This window comes from Antechinus flavipes, chromosome 2, assembly GCF_016432865.1.
Source record: "Antechinus flavipes isolate AdamAnt ecotype Samford, QLD, Australia chromosome 2, AdamAnt_v2, whole genome shotgun sequence".
In the NCBI taxonomy this organism is placed as follows: domain Eukaryota; kingdom Metazoa; phylum Chordata; class Mammalia; order Dasyuromorphia; family Dasyuridae; genus Antechinus; species Antechinus flavipes.
In genome coordinates this window covers 610724093-610751894 of record NC_067399.1, presented here as the reverse complement: position 1 = coordinate 610751894, position 27802 = coordinate 610724093, and the positions used below count along the sequence as shown (strand labels likewise).

Sequence of the window (27802 nt, the reverse complement as noted above, 5' to 3'; positions counted from 1 at the left end):
ACTCTAGGGGGAAAATAGTAAAGTTTAGCTTCAAGGCAGAAGTTCTGGGTTAGAAAGGGATAGAAAGGCCTCCTCTGGCCTGTCAGTCAATGTACTTCCTATAATGTGGTACTTGATGAACGCAATTCTCATTCCACATGGGGTTTGACCAGGGCAGAGTACAGCAGTATTCTGCCACCTGCTGTGTTCTGGACACCCATACTTAATGAACCCTGATCCTACATCAGCTTTTTTTTTTTTTTTTTCTTTTCCTTCTTTTTGGCTGCAATGTGGCATTGTTGACTCATCCTGAGCTACTAAAATACTCAGATCTATTCCAGACAAACTGCTGTGCAGTCATGTCTCAATCATCTTCCAATTTGTGAAGTTGATTTTTTGGATTGGATATGTGTTTATATGTATAATACATATTTTCACAGTGCTTTAAGATTTTCAGGAAGTAAAGTTACTGGCCCCACAACTAATATTAGAGACTAGATTAAACTTTCTCCAATAATTCACCTAGTGCTTTAAGCCTTTGCAAAAGACTTTCCTCAACTTGTTTCATTATCTGAAGGATCTGCGATACCATTGATGGGTGCAATCCCTCTTCTAGTCCTGAATTATAACTCCTTTATGAGCCATTTTTCCAAATTTAAAAAGACTGGTTGAATCAAATCAAAAAGAATTTATTGACTACCTACTATGTGCTAGTCATTGTGCCTTCCGTAGGGATAAAACATACTCTTTCCTCAAGGAATTCTCAATCTAATGGGGAAGACAATAATTATGCATAAATCATATCTATGAGTGTATGTATATATATATATATATATGTATACATTTTTATATATAGACACACAAATGTATAAATATATGTATTATACATATATACACATAGCATACATATACACATTTATTAAGGATTTGCTATGCAAAAGGAAGTAAAAGATAGTCCCTGCCTCAAAGAGCTTAAAATCTGATGGGATCTGACATGCAAACAAATATATATATATATATAAAATATGCAAAACAAATTATATGCAGGAGAAATAGGAAATTATCAGAGGGAAGGCACTAGAATTACAGGGATTGGAGAAGGTTTCTTGTAAAAGATAAGATTCTACTTGGGACTTAAATGAAGCTGGGGAAGTCAGTAGGTAAAGTTGAGGAGGGAAAGAGTTCAGATATGGGGAACAACTAGAGAAAATGTACAGAGATGGAATATCTTGTTCATGGAACAGTCAGTCACTGGATCAGAATATGTTTTTGAGAGTAAAAAGACTAAAAAGGTTGAAGGGGATCAGTTATAAAGAACTTCAAATGCCAAACAGCTTTTTGTATTTGATCCTGATAGTGATAGGGAGCTACTGGAATTTGAGTAGGAAGGTGACATGATCAGGTCTTCATTTTAGGAAAATCATGTTGGTGGCTAAATAAAGCATGGCTTTTGAATTGGAGATACCAGAAGCAAGCAGAATCAGCAGCGGGCTATTACAATAGTTCAGATTACAAATAGTCCTATTTTATAATAGGGATGATGTCAGAGAGGAGAAAGCTTATTGAAGAGATGCTGCAAAGGTGAAATTGACAACTCTTGACAACAGCTTGGATGTGGAAGGTGAGAGGAGGTGAGGAATTGAGGCTGCCTTTAGTTTGTGACCCTGACAGATGGGAGGATGATATTGTTCTCTACAGTACATTAACATGGGTTCTGTAATGACTATACTATATAGTAGAACTTCCCTTCTTCACAGGGGAGCAAGGCAATAGAGTTCCATAGCAATCATTCAATTGTTATCCTGGTGATCCTTTGCAAGTGAACTCTAGCTGAATTTGATGATGGCTGTAGCTGCCTGAAGCCACAGAACCAGGCTCGTTCAAGACCTTGCTAAGGAATTTCTAAACATGTTGTTCCCTGACTTATGTCTATAGATGTCTTTTCCTTTAGCCTTCTCCCTCCTGCACAAAAGCCTTTAGACACTGTAATATCCTCTTTTCCCACCACCCTTTGAGCAACTGAAGGCTTCTTTCTCGTCTGCTCCCTTATAGGATTTTCTGTAGCACAAGCCTTTTTTCAGGCAATAAATGATTTTATGATATATTGGATTCAGTTTAATTTCCCATTCCTTTATGGGTCTGGGAGGTCATTTGTTAATAAATAATAGGGATGGTGGGAAGTGGAGTAGAAGGGTTAAATAAAAATTTGACATCTGGAATCTTTGATGGAAAGAATTCCAAACATTGGGGATAGGGAAAATTAAAGATGGGAGACACAGTGTCTGTCCTCAGATAACAGTTATATACTCCATCCTGTCAAAGCTTACATTTCACTGGCACAGCCTTTGAGAACCCAGGACTGACTCCACACCATTAAGATTTTAGTGCAATTTCTTCATAAGGATCCTATTAAATTTCATTGCCTAAGATTTGATCCAATGATCTAACATGTCAAGATTTTTTTAGATCCTAATTCTTTTATCCACTATATTAACCAACTCTCCAAGCTTGTCATTTGTAAATTTGACATTTTCTTTTTTTAATTAGCATTTTTTTAATTTTTAAAGCTTTTTATTTTCAAAACATATGCACAGATAACTGACAAAATTGACCCTTGCATAGCCTTGTGTTTCAGATTTTCTCCTCCTTTTCCCTCTCCCACTCCTAGATGGCAAGCAATCCAATATATTTTAAACATATTAAAATATATGTTAAATCCAATATATATAAATCTATTTATACAATTCTCTTGCTGCACAAGAACAATCAGATCAAAAAAGAAAGTAAATAAGTAAAAACTCAGATCTGTAGAGAAGGAAGGAATTTGTGTCCAAAGAACTGGAACTCATAATTGAACATCAGATAGATAATTTTGATTATATTAAGTTAAAAAGTTTTTGTACAAACAAAACTAATGCAGACAAGATCAGAAAGGAAGCAATAAATTGGAAAATCATTTCTTATATAGAAAAGTGACACACATTTATGGGAATTCAAGCCATTATCCAATTGATAGTCAAAGAATATGAACAATTTTCAGATGAGGAAATTAAAACCATTTCTAATCATATGAGAAAGTGCTTTAAATCACTATTGATCAGAGAAGTGCAAATTAAGAAAATTGATATACCACTACATACCTCTCATCAGCTAAGATGACAAGAAAAGATAATGAGAAATGTTGGAGGGGATGTGGGAAAAGTGGGACACTAATATGTTGTTGGCGGAACTGTGAACAAATTCAGCCATTCTGGAGAGCAATTTGGAGCAATGGTCAAAAAAGTTATCAAACTGTGCATACCCTTTGATTCAGCAGTGTTTCTACTGGGCCTACGTCCCAAAGAGATCTTAAAAGGGAAAGGGACCCATATGTGCAAGAATGTTTATGGCAGCCCTCTTTATAGTGGCCAGAAACTGGAAACTGAGTGGATGCCCATCAGTTGGGGCATGGCTGAATAAGTTATGGGATATGAATGTTATAGACAATATGTTTTCAATGCAGTCTTCTTACTAGGTGGTGGTGTCAGGAAAAGCTGAGTTCAAATCCACTCTCAGATACTTACAAGTTGCATGTCTGTAGGCAAGCCATTTAGTTTCCCGGGAGGTAAAATGGGCATGATAATAGCACCAAACATGTAACTGACATATGTACCATGTAATATAGATACTATATTTGTAATATAGCACTATACGGATGTTAGTTATTACCTAAATCAGAAGTGAAAAATAGCAGTTAAATAGGATAGCTCACAGGCTCTCCTTGGAGAGGTAAATAGAGAAGTAGGGCCCGTCATACACTTAAAAGCAAAGAAACAAAATTTGACGAAACATTTGGGGGAACGGGTGTGGGAAGGTAATAAGCATTTATTAAGCATGCACTATGTGTCAGGGGGCTGTATTAAGGGCTTTGTAAATCTCTCTCTTAGAAATGTTTTTTTTATGGGCAGCACTCATGATTAAGTGTTTGTAAATAAATCGCCAAGGCAATAATTTCAGTTTGTTGCAACAAATTGCAGATGGGGGTGATGGGCATGTCTGGCGGGAAGCAGGGATAACAGGGGGGAGAAGAAAGAGGGGAAAAGGAAGGGAGAAGGGAAAAAGAAAAGGGAGGAGAAAGGAAGGGAAAAGAAAATGGGGGAGGGGAGGAAGCCGAAGGGAGGGGTGAGAGAAAAGGAAAAGAGGAAGTGGGAGAATAAGACAATTTGTGTCTGTTTATGTAAGTCAGAGCTTGTTCTAAAACGGCTTTTCTAAGCAAAGCATCCTCTTAGGCTGTGGGCTGCTGGGTGAAGGATCACGTTTATTTCTCAGGGTTCCGGCGTTCCCGATAGGTCTAGGCCGTCCCTTCCGGCACCCTGGTTTCCGACCGGTTCCTTTAGACTGCAGGACACGGCGGCAGCCTTTTTTTGTTTTGTTTTGTGTTTTGCGGGAGCCGGGGCCGGTGCTTTTCCCTAGTGACACCAGTAGAGGAGAGGATAAGCGGAAGAAGCCCTTGAGATCCGGGGTCCGCAAGAGTGTGAGCTGGAGGGGGCGATTCCCGTGAGGCTCTGCGGCTGCCGACCATGGAACCGGCCCAGCAGCGGCTCTCTCAGGCGGTGCGTGGTCGCTGCAGCATCGGGGGCGGGGCCGGGGTGTATGAGCATAGAGGGGGACAGGGAAGCGGGGAACCGGGAAACCTGGCCGCGAGCTGCGGACCGCTGCGGGGCCCGAATCTGGAGGCTTCACCCTCCGGGCCTGGGAGGTCTTTTATCTTCCTCATAGCCTGGGGTCTCTAGAAGCCGGGACTTGACGCTGGACCCGGCCGCGGGGTTGGAAGGGAAGGCACCTGAGGAGTTGCCCGGGATTGGAGCCCCTTTCCGAAAAGTCGCCCGGCTCAAGCCGGCACTCGTCGCGGTACCGAGACCCTCGAAGTCCTGCCTGCTTTCAAGGAGCTTCCTCCGGATTGTGGCGTGGGGGCGGGGGCGGGGAGTGTCAGTGGGGTGCAAATCGAAGTGCGCACGCGCTAGGGGCAGTGACGTCATGGATGGAAAGCCGGCCTGGGTACTTCGGTGGGAGTGAGGGGACAGAGAACATCCCAGAGTCTACCTCCTAGGCTTGTTGGCAAGAAAGTGCTGTTTTAGCCAAAAACCCTTACGGTCTTCCATTCTGCCTCATTTTTTACCTACCCTTAATCATTGTTTGAGTTTTGCCTCAGTCAAACTGAGATCTATTGATCTCAGTCTCCCATTGCGTCCAGGATCTTCTCCAGTCGTTCTCAGACTCAGATAGTTCTGGAGGAGAAAGTGAGGCAGGGGGTCTTGCACAGGCCTCCCTCACTTCATTCCAATTCACTTGCATGTCATGGCATCCCCTCCCTGATTCCATGGGCCTCTTTGAAGCCAAGGACAAACAACAACAATAGCTTTATAAGCCTCAAGGTGCTATAGAAATATTAGCTATTGTTAAGAATCTAAAAAATAATTTAAATTTTGAAGATAAAATCAGATTCTACCATGGAGTCCTCCAGGAGTTAGGAGTGTAAAAAAAGCGTTGATTTTTATGCCTCAGTTACTTTTTTGTAACTTTTTCTTTTTACACTGCATTTTCCTTGAAATATAAAAACAAAGAAAAGAAAAGAAAAAAGTCCATTTCTTGAGTTTAGTTTGCCTCTTCCAACAATCAGCCTTACTAATGTCTGTTACTAGTCAAATAGCTGAGGGCATGAGGGTAAGGACCATTTTAGGGTATAAGGGTATAAGTTGCTCAGTAATTATTCATTGACTTGAGATGTGTGTATAATTAGAGCATTAACTATCATCACTGAAAGCTGAATTGAAAAAGAGCATGTCTTTGTTAAAACAACAATACATTCATGCAGTGAAGTATGTAGTTGAAAGCTGCTTTGTCATTTTGACAAAATATCACACATTCATTTAATGTTAGCATCAGCTTTTGTGAAAATAAGCAGTTCCTACATTGGTACTCATTCATCCACATATCCAATCCTATCTGCATAAAGATTCATAGATTTGTAGCTTGTTAGAACTGAAAGGGATCTTATTGATAGATCATCATGATTAGGTGTTTTGATAAAAAAAATTATGTCCATTTTAATCAAGTAAGGCGGAAGGTTCCAGAAGAAGGGTTTAAAATTTTTAAAATGGTAGGTAAAAGATTAGCTAGCACTTTAATCTTGATCATATTGGATAATATAGAAATTATTACATAGGATGATAACTATTTCACTGACTACACAATTGAAAAAAAAATAGACCAAATTGCAACTGTAGAAGTTTAAGGTAGATAATTTGGAAATTTTCTGAGTTCTAAGTAAAGGGTTACTGAAAGAGTATGTGAAAATCCCTTCTGGAGATGTTTAAAAGAACAGACTAGCTGGAGTGAAACATCCTTGAATATAAGCCTTAGTTTCTAAAGTAATCTTAAGTTTTCTGTTGTTTTTTGAAGTAAATGTCAGTAAATCACCTTAATAGTTCCTAGGGAAGATAGTAACAATAACTCTAAGTCCACCCAGCCTTGGAAGTGACGTTGTTAGAAATGATGTTTTTCTTCCTTAGGCTATTCTGCCCCAGTTTACTGTATATGACCAGAATACTGAAGCCACAAATAGTGCTGGCTGTTAGATAACAACCTGGTGGTCAGTGATAACAAGGTTATTTCTGAAACTGATGAACAACAGTAATGAGGTGCTTGAAGATGACACAAGTACAGAACAAAATTGGGCTCTACCACTTGACCTAGTGACATTTTTGGCCTAAAAACACACTTCTAGAAGGTTTCCCATGAGCTCTTCCCAGAAAACTATGGCTACTTCATCTGCATACAAAGTCAAAACCAGACCACTCCTCAACTCTATCTCTAAGCTGTAAAATTAGCATATCAGTAACATGAAGCATCTGATTTTCTCTAACTTTTCTTTATAAATTTTATCTTCTTGCTCCTGGTTCTTTGCTAGCTTGTTTTGGAATTCAGCCCGCTATAAGTGGTGTTACAATTATAATAAACTGCCTTTTGACTTTGAGATGGGGCTGAGTCTGCACTTTTTTTTTTTTTTTTTTTTTTGAGATACCTAGCTATGCTGGTTTGGAACCTGAACATTTTTGGAGTTCCCCTGAACCTCAGCAGTCTGGGCTTCAATTTCCTCATCTAAAAAACAAGAGTTAGATGTCACTAACTAGTACACAAGATCTAACCTCATCCCCAGTTGCTAGTGTTCTTTTCTGGGAATTACTTTATGCTGATTTAATTGTGTATGCTTTGTTTGCCCATTTTAAATTCCAAGTACCTATTATGATACCTGGTTGGTAGTAGATGCTGAATAAATGAATGAATGAAGACTAGCTGACTAGTGTGATCAGACCACTGATTCGGAGTTAGAGATTTAATTCCCAGCCCTGGCACTGAACGTTTCACTTTGAGCAAGTTATCCTAAACCTCATTTCCCTCTTCTATAAAATAATATTGATGAGGTCTTCAGTATTGAGTGTGGTCAGCAGAGAAAAACTGAAGAACTGACAAAATTGTTTCCCTGGGACAGGAGCGAGAAAGCACAGATAGAGATCTACTAAGGTCCTGGTAACACCTTCTGGGGAGGTTGTCCAGTAAGAAATCCAAGTTATATCAAACCCCCAAAGTCCATTCATCTATAGGGGTCTTGGGCAGCCTCACTTTGCCATGTCCTGTCCCAGTCATGTCCCTGAGGTTAAATTTTCCCTATAAATCTACTTTGGGCCCATGGCTTTGCCGCTGTTCTCCTTTGGGTCAGTCTCCTACAGCACTGTCTCATGGTGTTTTTTCTCCTTAGCACTCCCCCATGCCACTGGCCTCTCCTAACCCCACCATGCCTTATGGTGTCTCTCCTAACCCCACTTCTTATAGCTGAATAACTCCATTGGGTCACTAAGTCCCTCTCAGGATTTAGTCTGACAGCTAAGGCATGCCTCATTGTTAACATTTGTTCTCTCCATTCCCTCATTTCTTCTTTCTTTTCTCCCCTTATCATATGGCTTCCAACTTCACCAATTAACTGAAGCTATTCTTTACACAGTTACCAGTGATTTCTTTCTAAATCTGATGATCTTTTTCTTAACCATTAACTTTCCTGATCTTTCTGCAGCATTTGACATTGTTGACTCCTCTCTCCTGAATCCACATCCTTCTTTGGGTTTTTGTGGTAGTGATCTTTCTTTGTTCTCTTAATTGATAGGATATTTCCTTTCTTCTGGTGAATGGCAAATTCCACTAGAGAACTTGCCATTTCCATCATTAATTATTAAAACCCCTTTCTATGCTCTCACATCCCTATTTCATATTTACCATTCCTGGTGTCTATTGCATCCCTTCATTTTATCTGTAACCTATTCCCCTAAATCTTCCTTTTGCCAAAGAGACTGGCTATTGTGAATTCTTCACAATTCAAACTTATTCTGTAAAAATTATCTAAAGCTAAATTTTATATATTTCATTTCATGAAATTTTATTTCAGTTACTGTTTCAAATGTTAGTTCATGCTATTAAATAATCTGCAGTCAGTTCTTTGTAGTGAGGTTATAGTCAATCAATTTCTCTATTTCTTTTCAGATACATGACCATGGAAGCTATGACTCTGATTTTAGTGATGATGAAAACTATGGAGAACCTAAGAAAAGAAAAAGGTACCTAATGCTTCTCTTAAATTTTGTGCAGATTATTTGCATGCCCTCTGCAAATGATTGTATTTCTAATGAATAAAATTTCTTTAAAGTGAACTGTGATGCCTTGACTCAAATGCTGAGAAGTGTTTTGAAAAATTAGGAAAATAATGTTGGTGCTATAGGATGGATTTGTTGGCAGTGTATGTTTTTCAGAAAACAGAAGGAAAAAAGATCAAAGCTGTTAGGTCCATCTGTTGCATATATTATTCATTTATGAAATGTGCTTTGCTTAAAATTTTGTTAACTCTAAGAATTTGCCTGATCCATTTTCTTTCCTAATGCTTTGCTGAAAAATGAAAGCCAAGAGTATAAGGCCAACTTCAAATAGCAACTTGGATGAATGGACTGAGCCTTTAATTGTAATTAAGATGGGTAGAGACAATTTAGCTGATTAATTCAACTGGGCCTTTTGGGTGGCTGTACTTTGGCAAGATCACTATGTTCCAGGGTCCCTTAGCTTTTGTAGTTTGGGAAATTTGACTTTATAAATTTTTCCAGAGGTGATCAAGCTTTAAAGGACTGATTCACATTAACCAAACTCAGAAGAATCTGATTTAGATCATTAATTTATTAATGCATAATGTAAAAATATGCTTGTTCTAGTAATTGGGATCTGCGTTCTCTCTCTTATCTGTGTGTGTGTGTGTGTGTGTGTGTGTGTGTACATAGTCATACATACATACATATATATATATGTCTATGTATACATACACACACACACATACACACACAATACTCCTGATTGATATATTCACTAATAACATATTATAGCTAAAAAAGTTATTTATTGAGAATGGAATTTAAGACAAAGGGAGTGTGATGTTCTTCAAGGAGCATTTCTGTCACACTGTGGTAGCTTGGTGAATTGCTTTTTATCAGTTCAGGAATTTTCTATATAATAAAATAGCATTTATTGTCTAGAATCCTGGAGGTTTTTTTTTTTTTTTTCCTTTGGATTGTACTATTAAAACACTATAAACATTCTTTACTAGCCAACTATTGATGTTATTTCTGGTTTTACCTTAACTTATAGTTTGCCAGATTGCATCATAATGTAGTTGAAAGAGCACTAGTTTTAGATTCAGAAGACCTGGGCAGAGTTGTATTTCTGACACATCTTTGTTATGTGACCATGAGTATGTCAAATTCTTTAAACCTCAGTTTTCTCATCTATAAAATAGGGAAAGTGGTGCACACATTTATATTAGTGTTTGATATCTTTACTCTCTACCTTAAGGGGTCAATTAAAGTGCTCTGTAAATCTTAAAATACTGTTTCAAAGTGAATTACTGTTATGAATTACATTTCAGAATATTGTTTTCTTAGTAAGATTTCAGGTACATACCTTCTCAATACCTAATCAGAATTTCTTATGATATTTAATTTCTGGCAAGATTTTCACAGATAATATATCAATTTATTTAAATTATTCTTAATTTAGTCAGTTTGTTCCACTAAGAAATTATGTCATGCAATGTCAATTCACTCTCTCTATGTCTTGGTTCCTATTCTGCTGTGTACAAACATGCCCATGTCTCCTTCATTCTCAGACAGCTCTCATTAGTCCCTTCCATCTCCCCAATCTATCGTTTTTTTTTAAAACCTGTCTTTCCTTTCATAGTCAACAGTCCAGAAAAAGCTGCTGACATTTGTTGTCTCCATTCCCTCTTTTATTTTCTTCTTCTTCCCTTATCATATGGCTTCTACTTCTGACTTTCTCCTTAACCATTTTGAGTCCTTTTCTCATCTCCCAAAGGTCATCATTGACCTAATTATCAAATCTGATGGCCTTTTTTGGGTTCTTATAATCCTTTTTCTATCAGCAGCTTCTGACATAGTTGATTATTCCCTCTCCTGGATACTTTCTAATCTTTTAACTTCATTGAATCTATCATCTTTTCCTACTTTCTTTTTTCTAAAATTCTTTCTTTTTCTTTATTGGATCCTCATTGTCATTCCAAATTATTTGTGTGAATATTAAATTCTCATATCTTGAGTAATGAAAAAATTAGTTAGATTTTAACATTTCTTAACTTTCAATTGAAGTACTATATTATGTGATATATATAACATTAATATATGAAAAATATAACTAGTAATTGAAAGTAGTACAACAAGGCTCATGTCAGCAGCAAAATATCAAAATCACAAGTTAAAAACATGCCAAAACTTTATTTTTAAAAAGCTTTTTGTTTTCAAAATATATACATATTTTTTAACATTCACCCTTGCAAAGCCTTGTGTTTCAATATTTTTTCCTCCCTCCCTCAGGTGGCAAGTAATCCAATAATATATGTTAAACATGTGCAGTTCTTCTATTCATATTTCCACAATTATCATGCTGCAGAAGAAAAATCAGATCAAAAAGGGAAAAAAATGAGAAAAAACAAAAAGCAAGAACAACAACAAAACAGTGAAAACTTTCAAAGAATAGATGTTAGAATTACTAAATTGTTCACAATTTTAAAAATATTTTTGATACTGTTTATGCACTGTTCATTCTAAATGCAGCGTATTGCATATAGTACTCAAATTTGCTGAATTGGTTTTAGTTTATATATTGGTCAGTTAGTTTGTTTAAGGTGGTAATATAGAAGAAAGGAACTAAATGAAATGGAAGTAAAGAATCTGATGATTGGAAGGGACTTGGTCATCTAGTCTAGCCTCAACAAGATTCTCTTCTATAACATCCCTACCAAGGGTTGGTTCTGCCTTTGTTTGGAAATCTCTAACCCATTCTACTTATAAGCATCTTTAGTTACTGGGAAGTCCTTCCTCACATCAAGCATGTCTGAAAAAAAAAAAAAAGAAAAAGAAAAAAAAAAGCATGTCTGTCTTTTTTTTACATATCCACTCACTACTTCCTAGTTCTGATTCTGGAGCGAAGCAAAATGAATGTCTTCCCTTTTTCTCTTCATAACCTTTAGATAATCATAGACAGCTACTTTGTTCTTTTTAAGTCTATTCTTTTCTAGATGAAAAAAAGTAGTAGTTTCTTCATCTGATTCATTTATGGCATGTTCTTTTATTTTCTTGCCATTTTTGATAAAAAACAAGAAAAACTTGTTTTTATTCTAAATCTGATTGTGACTCCCTTGTTAGGAGGAACTACTTTATTTATCTTTGAGGGCTCCTATGCCTTTTTGTGTCAATAATCAGTTCCTTATAGTTTGTCAATATCAACTTGAGATTACTAATCCTTCCTGATTTCTCTTTCCATCTTTGAACAATAAAAATATTAAGGCAGGCCACAAATTTTTAGCTCCTCTGTTTTTGGTAGTGAGAAAGTTCCAGCAGATGTTTGAATAATGTAAGCCATATATCACACAATATCATGCTTTTATGCTGATTTTGTGATGTTTTCCAAACTCTTCATTGGATTTTTCCTTCTATTCACATAATATACATAGTATATCTCTGCAACAGTATCACTTTTCATTTTCCCCGTTATTGTTCCTAACCTAAATAGTTTCTACCATAAGTCTCTCTTCTGGCTAATGGATTTCTTCACAGGAGCTTATTTCATTAATATACATTATTACTTTACCTCCTTTAATTTATTCTGTTCCTTTTAAATAATTCATATTCTTGTAAAGCCATTGTCCTGAGTTCCTTTCTATCAAGTGCCTATGAGGTCAGATTTTCCTCCTTGTATTAAGATCTTAAGTTGACCTTGTTTATTACCCCATGCTTTGTGCATTTGTATTTAGACATCTGAGTCATGAATTTTCTTGCTGACCTTCTGCTTGAATATTGTCTTCTGTGAATAGCTGATCTTTTCTTTTGGTATTCCCAGAATTACAGGTTTATAGAAGTTTTTTAGGAACCTCACAATCTTAAAAACCCATACATAGAAGTAAACCTAACATGTACTTAGCCTTTCCTTGTCTTTAGCTAGTGGAGAGAACCCAGGTCCTCTAGAGGCAGCCCATTTCACTTTTGGATAGCTTAGCATGTTAGGAAGTTTTTCCTCATACCAAGTCTAAATTTACCTTGTTATAACTTCCACCCACTGGCCATCTGGGGCCAGACAGAATAAATCTAATCCCTTTTCCACATGACAATCTTTCAGGTTCTTGAAAATAGCGCTCATGTACCCCTTGAGTCTTTGTTCGCCACATTAAACATCCTCAGTTCCTTCAGTGGATCCTGATGTGGAGTGGACTTTTCATCACTCTAGTCATCTCTGAATTCTCACCATCTTAAAATGTGGTAATCGAATTAAACCAATACTACTGGACACTTTCCCTACCTTAATGCAATCCAATATTGCATTAGTTTTTTAAAAGGCTGACATATCATATTATTGAATGAATTATTAAATGAATGAGTAAAAAAAAAATTGTAACTACATACCATGTACATACTTTGCTAGGAGCTAAGGATAGCTATATGAAAGTGAAATAATTCTTGCTCTCAAGGAGCTTACATTCTAATAGGGCAACAAACACATATCAGGAAGAAATGACCAAAGAAGGCAGGGAGAGAAATCTCATCTCTGTTGACATAGGAATTGGGATTAGGGCCAAAGGGTAGTCAATTGTCACTTCCTTTTTGATAGCAGTGGTAGCACTGATTTTTTTTTTCTTTTTACTATTCTCAGAGGAAGAGATGAAAAGTGCATAAAATATACCTATTCTTTTTAACTCTTTAAACTCTACTTTCCCCAAATTTATAGTGTATGTCAGATTATGGCCTCACTTCTGTTGGCACGAATTCTGTAAACGAGTGGTCAGTTCACAGCATTTCCAGTCTGCAAGTCTATTCTTTTCTCTTGGTGAGAATCAGAACCAGAACTCTATTCTGGAATTCCCTTGTCATTTCTCTTCCTGTTTTATACCTGTTATTCTGCATGAAACTAGACTTTTCAGATCTCTGAACTATTTTTCCGTTTCCTCCCCCTTTTTAGTTTAAAGCTGGCTTTTAGAAAATAGGCTTATTTTAAGCCATGGTTTAGAAATGAAAATACTATTCTTGGACATTATCATTTTACTTTGTTCTTCACTTTTTCAGTTTTTCATGTTCCTTCTGAGTCTTCTACCTAAAAGCATCAGAAATGACTTAAAAAACCTCTCAACACAACAACTTCATATACTTCCAGAGTCTTTAGTTTTATTGACTATGACTTAAAAATTCTTAGCTTTTAAAAAGGACAAAATGTGATAAGTATCATAAGGGAGATAAAACAGTGCTTCACAGGAAGAAACAACAAATGATTAGGATATCAGGGAATGCTTCATGAAATATGTGATATGATTCATCATACAAGGTTAAACAGTCACATAAACAATTAAGAAATTCTGAAGTTTTGAGAAATTCTTTATGACAAAAATGGAATGAATTATACCTTAGTGATCAGCTTCTTTACCATGATAGGTTTTTGCACAATAGGCATCCTTTTGGTGTTGATACAGCATGGCATTATTAACAGTGAGCTGCCATACTGGAGATTTAAGCAATTATTATTTGTGTCTATTAGGCCTACTCCTACTTTGTACCTCTCATTCAGTTTCATCAGTATCCTCTCTCTACTAGACATAAATCACAAGGCAAATTTATTAATGATGAGTTCCTAGGATATAGCCAGTCTGTTGACATTGAAACAAAGTTTAACCTAGCAATCTCCTTGCCATTGACTGTATACAGAAAATGTATGATATAATACCCAAAAGCAATTGAATGGCAAATGAAATAGGGTATCCCACAAACAAGGAAGACAAAATGCTTTAAAATAATAAGACTGATATTAAAAATGTGTAGTATAACATTACCATTTACAAATAGCATATGGAGTTTCTTGGTGAACACAGTATTTGGATATGGGGAAGTTCTTTGTCTTAATAATCAATGATTTAATTGTGAATCTGTAACAAGCTCTTTAAATTTAAATATAAAAATAGTCTTCATGTGTATAATATAAAGATTACTGACAAAATTTTGTCTTCATTGTACCTGCAAATATAGTACACAGCAATCATTATCAATAAAATAATCTTTTAAAATGATGGTGGTATGTTTATAACTACAAAAAATGGGCTTTTTTTCTCTGACTTCAGTAAAAATCATCTTATATTTAAAGAGGAAAAGGAAAAGAAAATGAGTTTGTCATTTAACAAGAATTAGGGTAGACATGAACAGCTAGAGTGTTGCACAGATGTCAGGAGAAAGTGAGGAAAACTTCTGGTGCTCAGCTGGTATACAGAACTTCTTAGGGAATCTAGGGAGGACATGCACAAAAGCACTCTGGAGAAGTGGATAGAGATGGTTTTTAGTCTGTGCATGTAGAAGGATCAGAGGGATCACAGAGAGTACATGCAACTTACACAGGAAGAAAAAATTTCCTTAAAATCCTGATTATTATTACAACTGCTACTAATGAAGCCACTATCCTACTGGCTAGAAAGCCAATCCCAGAGCTAGGAAGACCAGAGTTCAAGCCCTGTTTCTAAAGTGATGGAAGCTCCCCGTGTCTAGGCCATTCTCTAATACTGTGATTTGCAGAGAAGGTGCTGGCCTGCGTTAGTAGGAGTTTTCTCATCTAGCAGTTCTCTTGTATATCACGTGCTTCCAAGGTGCTAGGGACTGAGAAGATATTTTTTGAGTATTTGAGGATATAAATAGAAGTGAAAAAGACAACCCTTGTCTTTAAGGTGTTTACATGCTAATGTGGGAAGACACACATAAAAGAGAGCTTAAAGTGGGAGTGTAGAAAAGGGGAATAACACTTTTGGAGAGCAAAAAAGCTGATCCAGAAGTAGAATGATGGCACTCTTCTTCATAATGGAAGTTTTCTGGGAGGAACACCCATGGGAAAAGGGAACTGCCCAAGCAGAAAGATGCTCCAGATTAATAACAATAGATTCTGACAACTTCCAGAGTGGGAAGGCAGCTGAGGTCTGGGCAGAGCTAGAAGGGAAAGCATAGCTGCACTTTGTCTCTCCAAATATATTATTGAGAAAATGGAATCCTAGACTGAGGCCAGTTAAATAATCTTGCCCTGATGTAATGCATCTCTATGAAAGAATTACAAATGCCCAAAGGAAGCTCATTATCCTAACATGATAGAATTTGAGAGCCAGAAGAACCTTCTAACGATTTTTATTTATCTATATGAACTCCTGTGAAGAAGGAATGTGGTAATTTTTTTTTCATTTTAGAGGGATGAAAATTCAAAATATAGAGATAGGAATTTATTATTTCAAGGTCAGTTGATTTCATTTTGGGGCCAAACATCGAACTCGTATCATATTTATTTGAAATTTAGTGCTGAATGTCCTAAAATGTTACCCAATTGATAGATATAAAATGCCATGAAAACTATTAACTAGAAACATTTATTCTTTTTTCCCTTTCTTTAATGAACTATCAATGAAGAACAATTAATGAAGACTCATTGCTCAAAAAGCCATTTCAGAAGGAAAAATACACAAAAGTAGCTCATAGGCATGTTGCAGCAGAAGAGCTGGATCGGTAAGATATCTTATTGCAAATTTTTGAGTTTATAAATTTTTTAAATGGTTTATATAATGTTTATGTAAATACAGGGGATTTTATGAAAATTTTAGAAATCTGAATGTTGTTAAAATTTATTTTAACAGGGAAGAAGCAAGAAATAGGAGATTTCATCTAATAGCTATGAATGCTGTATCCTTTTCTTTAGTAAACAGTAGAACATTGAAAAATCTTTTAATTTCTTTGTGTCAATGAAATCTTCTCCAAACATTTGGAGGTTTATTTTTCATTATTGAATATATATAGAAGTCTTTTTTGAACAAAAATTTTCCCATTTATTCTAATGGATATTTTCTGTTTTGTCACTGTCTTAACCTAAAGTTATGACAGGGACAAAAAGAACAAAACATTTCTGACGACTTAGAGAGAAATTTAAGAAATTTACCAGCTTCAATAAATTTTTCTTGCCTTTTCTACCTCATTTTGTATGATCTCTAATGAACTTTTTACTCTTGACCATTCACATTTAAGATCTCTGCAGAATCTCTGCCAGAAGGCTTTAGTTAGATCAGTTTCTGCTATGTTCCTAGGCCTGCTGTGATTTTCAGACTCTAAATAACCTCTTAAAGTTTCCTGCTCCTTATAAACATCATTGCTGACTACTGGTCAATTCATATTACTGTTGAAAATCGTGGGAGATGAAAAGAAACTGATTGAAACATGATATGGATCAGGCCAACTATTGTTCTAGCCAGGGATGGAAAAAGCCAGTGTTATTTAGATGTTTTGTTTTCCCTCTCTTCTCTTTTATTACTTCCCCTAAGTCACTTCCCACTTGCAGGAGGTGGAAGAATTGGGGAAGAGGATGAACTGATACATAAACTAATGAATGAATGAATGAATGACTGTCCATGCTTTGAGAAGTGATTCATCTATTAAAGATTTTTATTGATTTTTCCCACTGTATTATAGTACTACTTAAATGTGAGTAACTATTATTTATGAATTTTATTTTAAAAGGCTTATGCAGAAGATATTTCCATTTATGAAACTGAATGGATGACCACTGTTAGGGAGGTGTGTAGGATTTATGTTTCAGGCAAATTGTATTAGATGTCTTCTGAGTTCCTTCCTAAAGTAAAATTCTGTGACTCTAAGTTAAAGATTATAATCATATTTTAAAATTTTTAGTGAATGTTCCATCTTATTGATTTATAAGCTTTATGTATGATGTATCTTTTAAGAGCACTTTTAATGACACTATTCTGAAAACAATTTTGCTTTTGTCTATTTAAAGTAGATTTTTTAATTTTACAAACTTAAGTGATATTTTTTTTCTTTACTTCAGTTTATTTTATTGTCAGTTCCAAAGCTTCTCTCTCCCATCCTCTTCCCCTCCCTCACTCATTGAGAAAGCAGGAAGAACAAAACTTACCACAAATTTGTTTAATTACATTTCCATATTAGCTATGTCTAAAAAAAAAGGATAAATCTGCATTCTAAATCTATCTACCTTATCTGTCTGGAGGTGGATAGCATGTTTCATCCTAAGTCCTCTGGAATTAGTTCCATTGTGTTGATCAGAATTCTTAAATGTACGATTTCGTTTTTAAAATTATAGCTTATCCTTTCCAATGTTGAATTGTGCCAGGTTGGCTGAATCTTATTTTCAATATTTTTATTTCAGTAGAGTCTGAAATTCACAGTAGGCCTAGGAACATAACACAAACTGACCCAACTAAAGCCTTCTGGTACAGGTTCTACAGAGGTCTTAAATGTAAATGGTCATGAATTGGAAGTTCATTACAAACCAGACAAAATGAGATATAAAAGGCAAGAAAAACTAAATAAGGCAGCCTAACCGTCTCAGAACTAAAACTGTATTATAAAGTGGGAAATTTAGTGGATGCCCTTCAGTTGGGGAATGGCCGATATAATAATTTAAGGCATATGAATATAATAGAATATTATTATTGTATAAGAAATAATGAACAGATTGATTTCAGAAAGTCCTGGAGAGACATACATGAACTGATGCTCTGATGCTGAGTGAAGTGAGCTTCAACAAGAGACCACTGTACACAGTAGCAACAAGATTATGTGATGATTAACTCTGATGGATTTGACAATGAAGTGATTTAAGGCAATTCTAATAGACTTGGGTGGAAAGAGCTATTTACATCCAGAGAGAGAACTATGGAAACTGAGTGTAGATCAAGGCTTTTTTTTTTTGGTTGTTGCTGTTTGTTTATTTGAGTTTTTGTGTGCATCTTTTTCTCGTTTGACCTTATTTTCTTGTACTGCTTTATAATATAGTTTTAGGTCTGCTCTAGCTAAGTCATTTTTATTGCAGAGATTAATATTGAAAGCTATCTTTGCATGCATTTGGAAAAATAAAATACCATTAAATTTTTTTTTTCAAAAAGAAAGACAAAATTGAAAAGAAATGAGAAACCAAATTGCATCATTTGGTTACTGGAATGAATGGCATTTATGAAGCAGTTCTTAATGCAGTAACAAGAACTTTTAAGGGTAAAAATTCCTTAATTTTCATATTTCAGTATGAAAGACATAAGAAGCTAGTGAATGACTATATTTTATATTATGGTGGTAAAAAAGAAGATTTCAGACGTTCAGGGTAAGTATCATAATGATACATTTATGTAAATTAGAAGTATATAACTTATATGTTCTTGCTGAAGGTTATATGAATTAAAGGGATAGCATTTCTTAGTTTCATTGCTTTGAGGATGTGTTTTTATTGGTATCTATCTTGGTTCTTCAGTTCTGATAGGTGAACTTTGCTTTATCTTACTGGAGCCCAGGCCTCCTTGTCATTTCTCTGTTTGTTCCCTTATTGTGGTCCTACGCTTCTTCCATCTTCATCATACCAGAAATTTGTCTTTAGCTCTAGATTCCTAGTTCTGATAGGTAAACTCTTTGCCTTATTTTGTTGAGATCCAAATCTCCAGGCTATTTTCAGCTGTCTTCCCATTTCCCAATTAGCACATAGTAAATGCTTAATAAATGCTTTATTTCTTTCTTGATTTGTTAGTCATCATGAATGTAAAGTTTGGTATAGTGAAGATTTTATATATGCATAAAGATCTATATAATACACTACAATTTCTATTCCAGGAACAACTTTTTGGACTCCTCTTTTTTTCTCTGACTAAGTAGCATTTCACCAGAAAGTATTTACAATTGACTGTACATATCTATGATTGTAATGTCTGCTGAATGGACTCCTTGGGATAAATTCAGTGCTGATGAATCTGTGCATGTGCTTTTATTTGAAATTACATTTAAATTAAATAATTCATAAAACATCTTTTCTAGGGAAAATGACAAGACAGACTTGGATGTTATAAGAGAAAATCATAGATTCCTCTGGAATGAAGAAGATGAAATAGACATGACTTGGTAATTTTTATTGTACAGGGACACATTATGTTGAGATTCTTTGATGGTTTATTTTTAGATTTATATTGTTCCCTTGTTTGGAAAAGTACGAAGGAAAATGCAAAGAAATGATTCAAACTCTTCAACAATTTGGTTTATAAAAACTTTACTAATTTGGAATATTGAGGAAGTAATGCCCGGGAGGTAAGGTTATTATAGTAGAAAGAGGTAGGCCAGGAATGAGGAGATATGTATTCAAGTCCTAGTTCTAATTAGTCATGTAACTTTGAACAATTGTCCTCACTTTTCTTAATTATCCTCCCTGGTGAAGTGAAGGGCCACCCATGAGGGATATGCATAATAAATTAAAAGCAACAAATTACTATATAAATGGGCCAGTATTTTATTGAACCTCTTAAATGTTAAAAACACAGCCTTAAAAATGCACTGAGATCATTATTTGGGGCAAGAAAATGGTTAAAATAATATGGTTACAAGAGATGATATAGATGCAGCTTTTATAAGGTCTGAGGATTTTTATCCCAAATCACGTTAATTTCTGATGGGGAAAGCCCAGGATCTCTAGAGCTTATAGCATTATCTCAGAAAGTCCACAGCTTACAGCATTGTGTCTTTCATCGGAACAGTAGCCAGTCATGAAAGAACTACAGTAAGAGCTTTGCTTTGGCTTGTTAGGGCCTTTTGAACCTTCTCACCCCTACCCCAGATCTAGCTCCCTAGAAAATCAAAAAGATCTTTCTTTACCATCACAGTGTGCCTGTACATTCTTCGAATCAAAAAGTTAGCTTCCTTCCTTTACATGTCACCTGATGTCTTTTTGGAATCAGTATCCCATCTCTTTTATATGGGGGACACTGCTTACCAATCCAAAGCTGAATGAATTGACCTGTTGAATGGGGTTAAATAGTTAAATAATTAAATAGTGATGAACATCTTTAAAATAACATTACTTTAGTTATGGTATAATTGCTTTTGTGTTGCTCTAATAACTAGCCATCAGACCCAACTACTTCTTGAAACTTCTCCTAGGCAAAGATTAGCATATTCCTGGGATAGGGGAGTGTTTCTTGATAATTCCTGGCAATTTTATTTAAATTCTCATTTATTTGACTTGTATCTTTATGAAATAGATTTCTCAATAAGTTTCTTCTTCTGATACACTTCCATATATCTCTTTTAAATTCAGTAATTGTATTTGCTGTTTATGTTGTTTTATTTGATCTTGCTTCCAAGTAATACCTGTGGTTGAATTTCTAAAATTGTAATATGTGTATATTTCTGGCTCCAGGGAGAAGAGACTTGCAAAGAAGTACTATGATAAATTATTCAAAGAATACTGCATAGCGGATCTTAGTAGATACAAAGATAACAAGGTATAGCTCCAAAATTTACCATTATTATGAATCATTTTTCTAAAGTTGATTCTTATTTGAATAAAAGGTAAATTTTTATTTTATTAACTTTTAAAAATCCATTTTAAAATTAATCTTGGAAAATTCTGATTCTACCTAAAGTGACTTTACATTTCTGAGGATCCACATGGAACATGCAAATTATAGCAGTGGAATGTATAATGTATTTTTGAGATGGAGTACTTTCTAGTGGGATTGTATAGAAGCCTACAGCTGAATGGCTCAGGCAGTAGTTTGTTCCTGTGATGTGATTTCTTTTTTTCTTTCTCCAGTGACATTGGGAAGTAGAAGTTATTTTACAAATTAAAGTCATATGATTTCTTCTGTTGCACAGGAGCTTATTCAGATAGAATTAGCTCTTGATTCTTTGTGCTAAATAGTAATGATAGATTTTCTTCCTTATGTTACATTCTACATATAGTAATTTAAAAATTAGTTTATATTCTTTAAATTAACATTTTACTGCCAAAGAAATTTGTTAAAAATCATGTCATTTTATTATTGTTTAATTTATTTCTCTCTAACTCTCCAGAAGAGTAGTATAAGATATTCTATCAAAAGCTTTCCTGATATCTAGGAAAACTATAAGAAACTAGAGAAACCTTTCTTTGCCTCTATTAATTTTGAAATCTTTTTTTTTTTTTAATTTCTCGATGAAGACTCAATTTGATATATTTTCTAGAAATTTGTGGAGGAGTTTTGGGGGCGAACTTCCCTGATCTTTCTTACCATTCTATCATCTTCCCAAGCAATATTTTTGGAGCCTAGGTCTTTTCATTCCCCCTCAATAACTCCAAGGGCTCTCTATTCCAGAAGCAAATATGAAATTTCCTGTTTTATCTAAAGCTTTTCATAACTTAACTCCTTCCTGTCTTTCCAGTTTCCTTACATTATACTCCCCTCCACACATTCTGTGATCCAGCTCCACTGGCCTACCTGACTCTCTGTCTTCTGTCTCTGTGCCTTTTCTTGCCTATTCTCTTTGATTGGAATTCATTCTCTCCTGTCCTCTGGCTCTTAGTTTCCTTGGATTCCTTCAAGATTGAGCACAAATCTCACCTTCTACAGAAGGTTTTTCCTGGTCCCATCAGTTGTTGGTTCTTCCCTTAAGATTATCTTTTTCTTTTTCTTTCTCTCTCTCTCTCTCTCTCTCTCTCTCCCTTTCTCCCTTCCCTCCTTCCTTCCTTACTTACTTCTTTCCCTCCCTCCCTCTCTCCTTCCTTCCCTCCTTCCTTCTTTATCCTTTCTTCTTTCTTTTGATTTTTGTATCTAGTTATTTACATATCGACTCCTCTATGTAAATGGAAATTCCCTTTGGGCAAAGATCATTTTTTTCTTTTGATCCTCAATAAAAGCTTGTTGAAATTGGATATGGAGACCAGCCTCTATTCCCTGCTACCAAGGAAACTGAGGCTAGTGAATCTTTGCACTTAGTTGGGCATTAATAAGGTGAGCTTGGTGGTACTGGTGATTAGGTGTCCTAAAAGATTGCCTAAGGAGGCATGAATTATAATATATTAGGAATAAACTGTAGCTGTGTTGATCAGAACCTTGTATAGCCTCATGCACTTCCAACTTGGGCAAGACTGGAAGACTTAGTGGATTTTTTTAGAGAAATTCTTGTTGATTTTACTGACTGGCTAATAGAAATGGCCCAAGACCATGAATTAGTCAACAGTGGAGAATTATTTTTGGATTTAAAATTTGCTGTGGAAAATCTACATATACTTAATTTGAAATCAGTTATATTGGAAGGCAATCTATTGACTGCCTGAGCTTTGCTTATTTTGAAAGTCATTTTTTATTTGTTCAAGTGATAATTAGATTTTCATTGGAATTATACTTAAGTGAAACTGTGGTTTAACAATAAATATTTATACTGCCTAATTGGAATTTCCCCTCTGACAAGGAAAATGATCTTCAGTTTGGAAGGAACCAAATAAAAACAGGGACTAGAAAAGTAGAGAAATGGTTTGAGAATACTTACTTTCCCAAATTCAAGTCTCCAATCCCAAGTATATTACATCACAAGTACTTAAAAAAAATTGTCCAGTGTGATCGCTAATTCACTGCTACTATCTCTAAAATATTGGGCAGAATAGTAGAGTTATAACCTCAATGTATGACAAAAGTATTATATAATTGCCAAAAAGACTAACATAATATTATGTCTTATTAAGAGAGGTGGAATGTCAAGGCTAGTTCCATTGTGCTCTCTCTTGATCATGTCACATCTGGAATATTGTGTTCAGTTCCAGGCACTACATTTTTAAAAAGACACTGATAATCTAGACAGTGTCTTGCAGAGAGCAAACTGGTGGTAAATATCTTTGCTCATGAATATTATTACATGAATTTCAGTTAAAAGAACCAACCAGTCTAAACTGAGCAACACTTCAGTAGCTTGTTTTATACTAGATCTCAGCATAAATGTAACACATCAGTAGCAGCTGAGCTCCTAAGTACACTTATAATACATTCATTCTGTAAAGATGTTTGTTCTAAACATCTACAATGTGGTTTCATTCTGTCAGGCACTGCGTAATATTACAAAGCTTACAATCTAGTTAAAAATACGTGTTTTTGCAAGGGAGCAGACTGTCTTTCATACAATGCCAAATATAAGGAGGCAGACTATCCTGAAAAATAAATTAATAAATAAATTTAGAAAAGCAAGCATACACCAATTTTTTGCCAAGATGGATTCCGCGGTGCCAAGTGGATTATTTTAAAGCAGATCATATTTTTTTCACAGGAATAAGGGATAGTATTCTGAAGTAAGAATTCAATATCAACTTATGTTATAAGGTCAAAGATGATTAATTTGAAATTTTGAAGAATCTCATTTCTTCAGCATATTAATACAAATTGTAATCTTTTCATGACATCTTATCCTATGTGATTCTTGCATATGTTTTTATGATGATAGACATATTCTCCAAGTTGGAATAGAATTTTAAAGTTGAAGCGATTTTAGAGAATGTCTTGTCTAAACTAGCATTTTAATGTTGAGAGAATTGAGACACTGCACTGGGTCCTGAGGATGCAAAGATAAAAACAAAACTTTTTCCCCTCTAGGAGCTAATGCTTTCTGAAGGGAAATGATATGTACACTTGAGTAATTACACAAGGTAATTTCAATGAAGGTGGGAAGAAGCACTAGCAGCTGGGAGGAATAAGTAAAGGCCTCATAGATCAGGTAGCCTTGAGCTGAACTTTTGACAGAAGCAAGGATTCCAAAAGTTAGATGTAAGGATAGATATAGGGAATAGCTTTACTGAGAGAGAAGGAGAGAGAGGGAGAGAGTAAGTTTGGGAAAGAGCTGAGTGTATGAAAAGAAGTGATAAATCATTCTGGAAAGATGGGTGAGAACTACTTTGGGGAATGCTTTAAGCAAGTCTGAAGAGTTTGCCTTTTATTCTGGTATTTAGCCTAGATTTTATTGATTTTATTTTTCTTGGGATTTAGTTTACACATTAATTTTTTTTTTACTTTATTTTCTTCAGTAACTTTTAACACAAAAAGTATATAGATTGCTTACTATGTAGTAGGCATTGTGCTAACCTATAGGAATACATATACAAGCAGAAAAATAACCCCTATCCCCAGAAAAAAAAAAAATTCAGATGGGGAAGACAGCCATAAAACAGAGCTCAGGGAGAAAGGAGTTTAAATGAAGTTATCCATAATCGGGACAAGATATAGATAGTTCTGTAAAGAATTAAGAGTGCATTCTGAAGAAGAATGATGATAGGATTAACCTGGGCTGCCTCCTTAAAATGATGTTCTTGAAGGAATCAGCCAGAATTAGACAGTCAAAAGAAGGCTCAAGGATAGCAGGGTACTTCTAATGTGCAGAAGTAGTATAGGTTTGGTATGAGCTTCCAGAAGAATTTTCTAAGGTACAAAAAGTCCTGTGGGGAGACAGGAGTAAAGTCTGGAGAGAAAGCACTATTAGCATACAAATGAAACAAGATAGTCCCTGTCCTCAAAGAGCTAGGATTCTAATGCGGGAAGACAATATATAAGCAGGAGGTGGAAGAGGGAGGAGAGATATAGCAGAAAGTTGGTGAGTGTTGTGGAGTTCCTAGCCAAATTTACAGAGTAGAAAAGTTCCGAGTAGGAAGATAGACCACTTGCTAAAATTATAATCAAAATGCCATCTGAATGTTGTAGTTCTTGACTTGGAGAGGAAAACTTCAGTAGCTTTTGAGGTTAGGATGGGGAATATCACTTTTTCTCCAGGAGTCCAAGCATGCTTTACTTCTTAATCCTGACCATATTTGACCCAGCCTTATATAATAGTAAGATTGCTATTGCTTAGACCAGGAGTTTAATCTGAACTTTTTAATTTTAAAAATACTCTCTTGGTAGAGTGTCAGTTGTTTATTTGTCTTTATTTGGTCACCTTGATTATCATCAAAGTGCCAACATTTATTTCTATATTAGAAACATTGAAAAATACATATTCACCAATTCCATAGATGGCATGAACTGGTACTTATTAACAATTGTAAACCCCTGTTTTTACCTTCTGAATCCAATTCTCCCTGTGCAACAAGAGAACTGTTCAGTTCTGCAAACATATATTGTATCTAGGATATACTGCAACATATCTAACATATGACTGCTTGCCATCTAGGGGAGGGGGTGGAGAAAGGGAGGGGAAAAGTCGGAACAGAAGCAAGTGCAAGGGATAATGTTGTAAAAAAATTACCCAGGCATGGATTCTGTCAATATAAAGTTATTATAAAATAAAATAAAATATATTTTTTAAAAAATTGTAAACCCTAATAGCTTCAATGTTGAGTTCAAGTAAATAGAATAAATGAGAAATAATAAGTTGATAATTTATTCTCCTCATTTCACAAAAGAGGGAATATTGTAGCTTTTTTGATGAAAGTTGTTTTTTAAAATTAGATTGTAGTGTCTCATTCTAAATCCAGATCTCAAGTTTGATTTGATTTTAAAATATTAAAATGTATTTAACTTTTAATGGTATTTTTTTCTTGTTAGTTTGGATTTCGATGGCGAGTAGAAAAAGAAGTAGTTTCAGGAAAAGGTAATTTATTTTCGTTTTAACACACAGGCTATTTGTTATGCATATTAGTGAAGGTTATTTCTGGGCTTAGTATCTATATTAAAAGATCTATAAAAGATATGTTATTTTTAGTTCTTTCTGATTTTGTGACCTTTGTGGGGGGAGTTTTGGCAAAGATGCTCAAGTGGTTTGCCATTTCCTTCTCTAGTCCATTTCGCAGATGAGGAAACTGAAGCAAATAGGGTTAAATGACTTGCTAGTCAATGAGCTCAGTCTTCCTCACTTCAGGCCCTGTGCTCTATCCATTGCGCCACCTAGCTGTCCCATATAAAAAATATTCATGCAACATGAGCAAATGAGTGTAAAATGATTTCACTTTCAGCAAAAATGTAATGAGTTTATTGGATAAGTAAGTAAAATGCTTACTTTAATAATTCCTTATCAGATAGCTTCTAAATGTTTATCTAAATATAATTTTCAAATATTTAAATAACTGTTTATTCTAAATATTAAATTTAAACATTTATTAAATAAAATTTATTATAAAATTTTCTCTAATATGACATTTTATAGCATTGGTATTATTCCTAGGTTCTTAATTGATTGCTTTATCTAATTCCAAATGTCATTTTCTTGATCGTATACGTTTTGTATATTTGTTTTTTTCTAATCTTGGAAATTTTTAGAACCTGTAGTTAAGGGATTTAGACGCTACCTTAAGAAATATACTTCAGTTCTTCTGTTGTATTCTTATATATCTTCTAGGGACAAAGTTTGTTTTTTGTAGTTTAACAACTTCCATTTTCAGTAATTTTATGATTGCTCTTTCCATCTACATTGTTGTAATTGTATATTTTATTTTCCTGGCTTTTCTTATTTTACTTTGCATTAGTTCCTGTCTTTTAATTCTTCTCTATATTTATCATGTTTGTCTTCTTAAAATCACAGTAACATTTAATTACATTCATATACACAATGTATTTAGCCCTTCCCCAGTTGATTGGTATCTACTGAAAGCCAGAATTTTCAGTTATTTTCCACAGAAAGTGTTCCTGTAAGATTATTATCATTTCTTAAAGTGTTTTAACCAACCATAGGATCTCAGTCTTGAAAGAGATCCAAGAAATCATCTTAATTCCACTTGTTCTTGAATGCAAAGCTCCTCTATAATATACCTAACAAATGGACATCCAGTCTTTGCTTGGAGCTCTCCACTGAGACACAATCCATTTTCTCCCAAAGTATCTCATTCTCCTTAAATAATCAAAATTTTTTTCTTTGAATCAGACTTCAGTGGAGGTTCCATTAATTAATCTTAGTTCTGTGCGTCAATATTTGAAGGCAATGATCATGTTTCCCTTTACTTTTCCTCTTTTCACAAACTAAACATCCCTTATTATTTCAGTTCTCATGCACAATTAAATTGAAACCCTTTTGATTTTGCAAACTCCCATAGTTTTTTAGTGTTCTCAATATAACTGAGTAGAATACTCAAGATGTGATCCAACCAGGGTAGGCTGAATCTAAAATGGACAATATTTTTCCTAATGCTATCTAAATTTGCATTAGCGTTTTTGGTTTCTTTTTCAAACAAACTACTGCATAGTTATTATCTCCCCAATCTTGTATTTATGAGTTGAGTTCTTTAATTTCAAGTAACTGTTAAACTTTACATTTGTCACATTAATTTCATATTATTTGGTTTGGAACAGTGTTCTAGTCTCTCAAGATTTTTTGGATCCTATCATCCAGTGTGTTAGCTATCCCATCTAACTTTATGTCACAATGCCATTAATAACTTTCATCAA

At 35.0% G+C, this 27802-nt stretch overlaps 1 protein-coding gene across 2 annotated transcripts in view; it reads left to right on the top strand.

Annotated features, from left to right (window-relative positions):
- Positions 1 to 2477: 2477 nt before the first annotated feature.
- LOC127551708 (protein FRA10AC1) overlaps positions 2478 to 27802 on the top strand; it is a 51998-nt gene continuing 26673 nt past the window's right edge. The window contains exons 1-8 of one of the 2 annotated variants that reach the window (XM_051981678.1): positions 2478 to 4571; positions 8554 to 8627; positions 16041 to 16136; positions 16265 to 16310; positions 18680 to 18756; positions 19458 to 19541; positions 20830 to 20914; positions 25970 to 26015. In XM_051981678.1, the coding sequence (XP_051837638.1) occupies positions 4539 to 4571; positions 8554 to 8627; positions 16041 to 16136; positions 16265 to 16310; positions 18680 to 18756; positions 19458 to 19541; positions 20830 to 20914; positions 25970 to 26015 (541 nt within the window). In that variant the 5' untranslated portion in view covers positions 2478 to 4538. The remainder of the gene's footprint in view (positions 4572 to 8553; positions 8628 to 16040; positions 16137 to 16264; positions 16311 to 18679; positions 18757 to 19457; positions 19542 to 20829; positions 20915 to 25969; positions 26016 to 27802) is intronic. The other variant, XM_051981679.1, reaches the window with a different exon arrangement.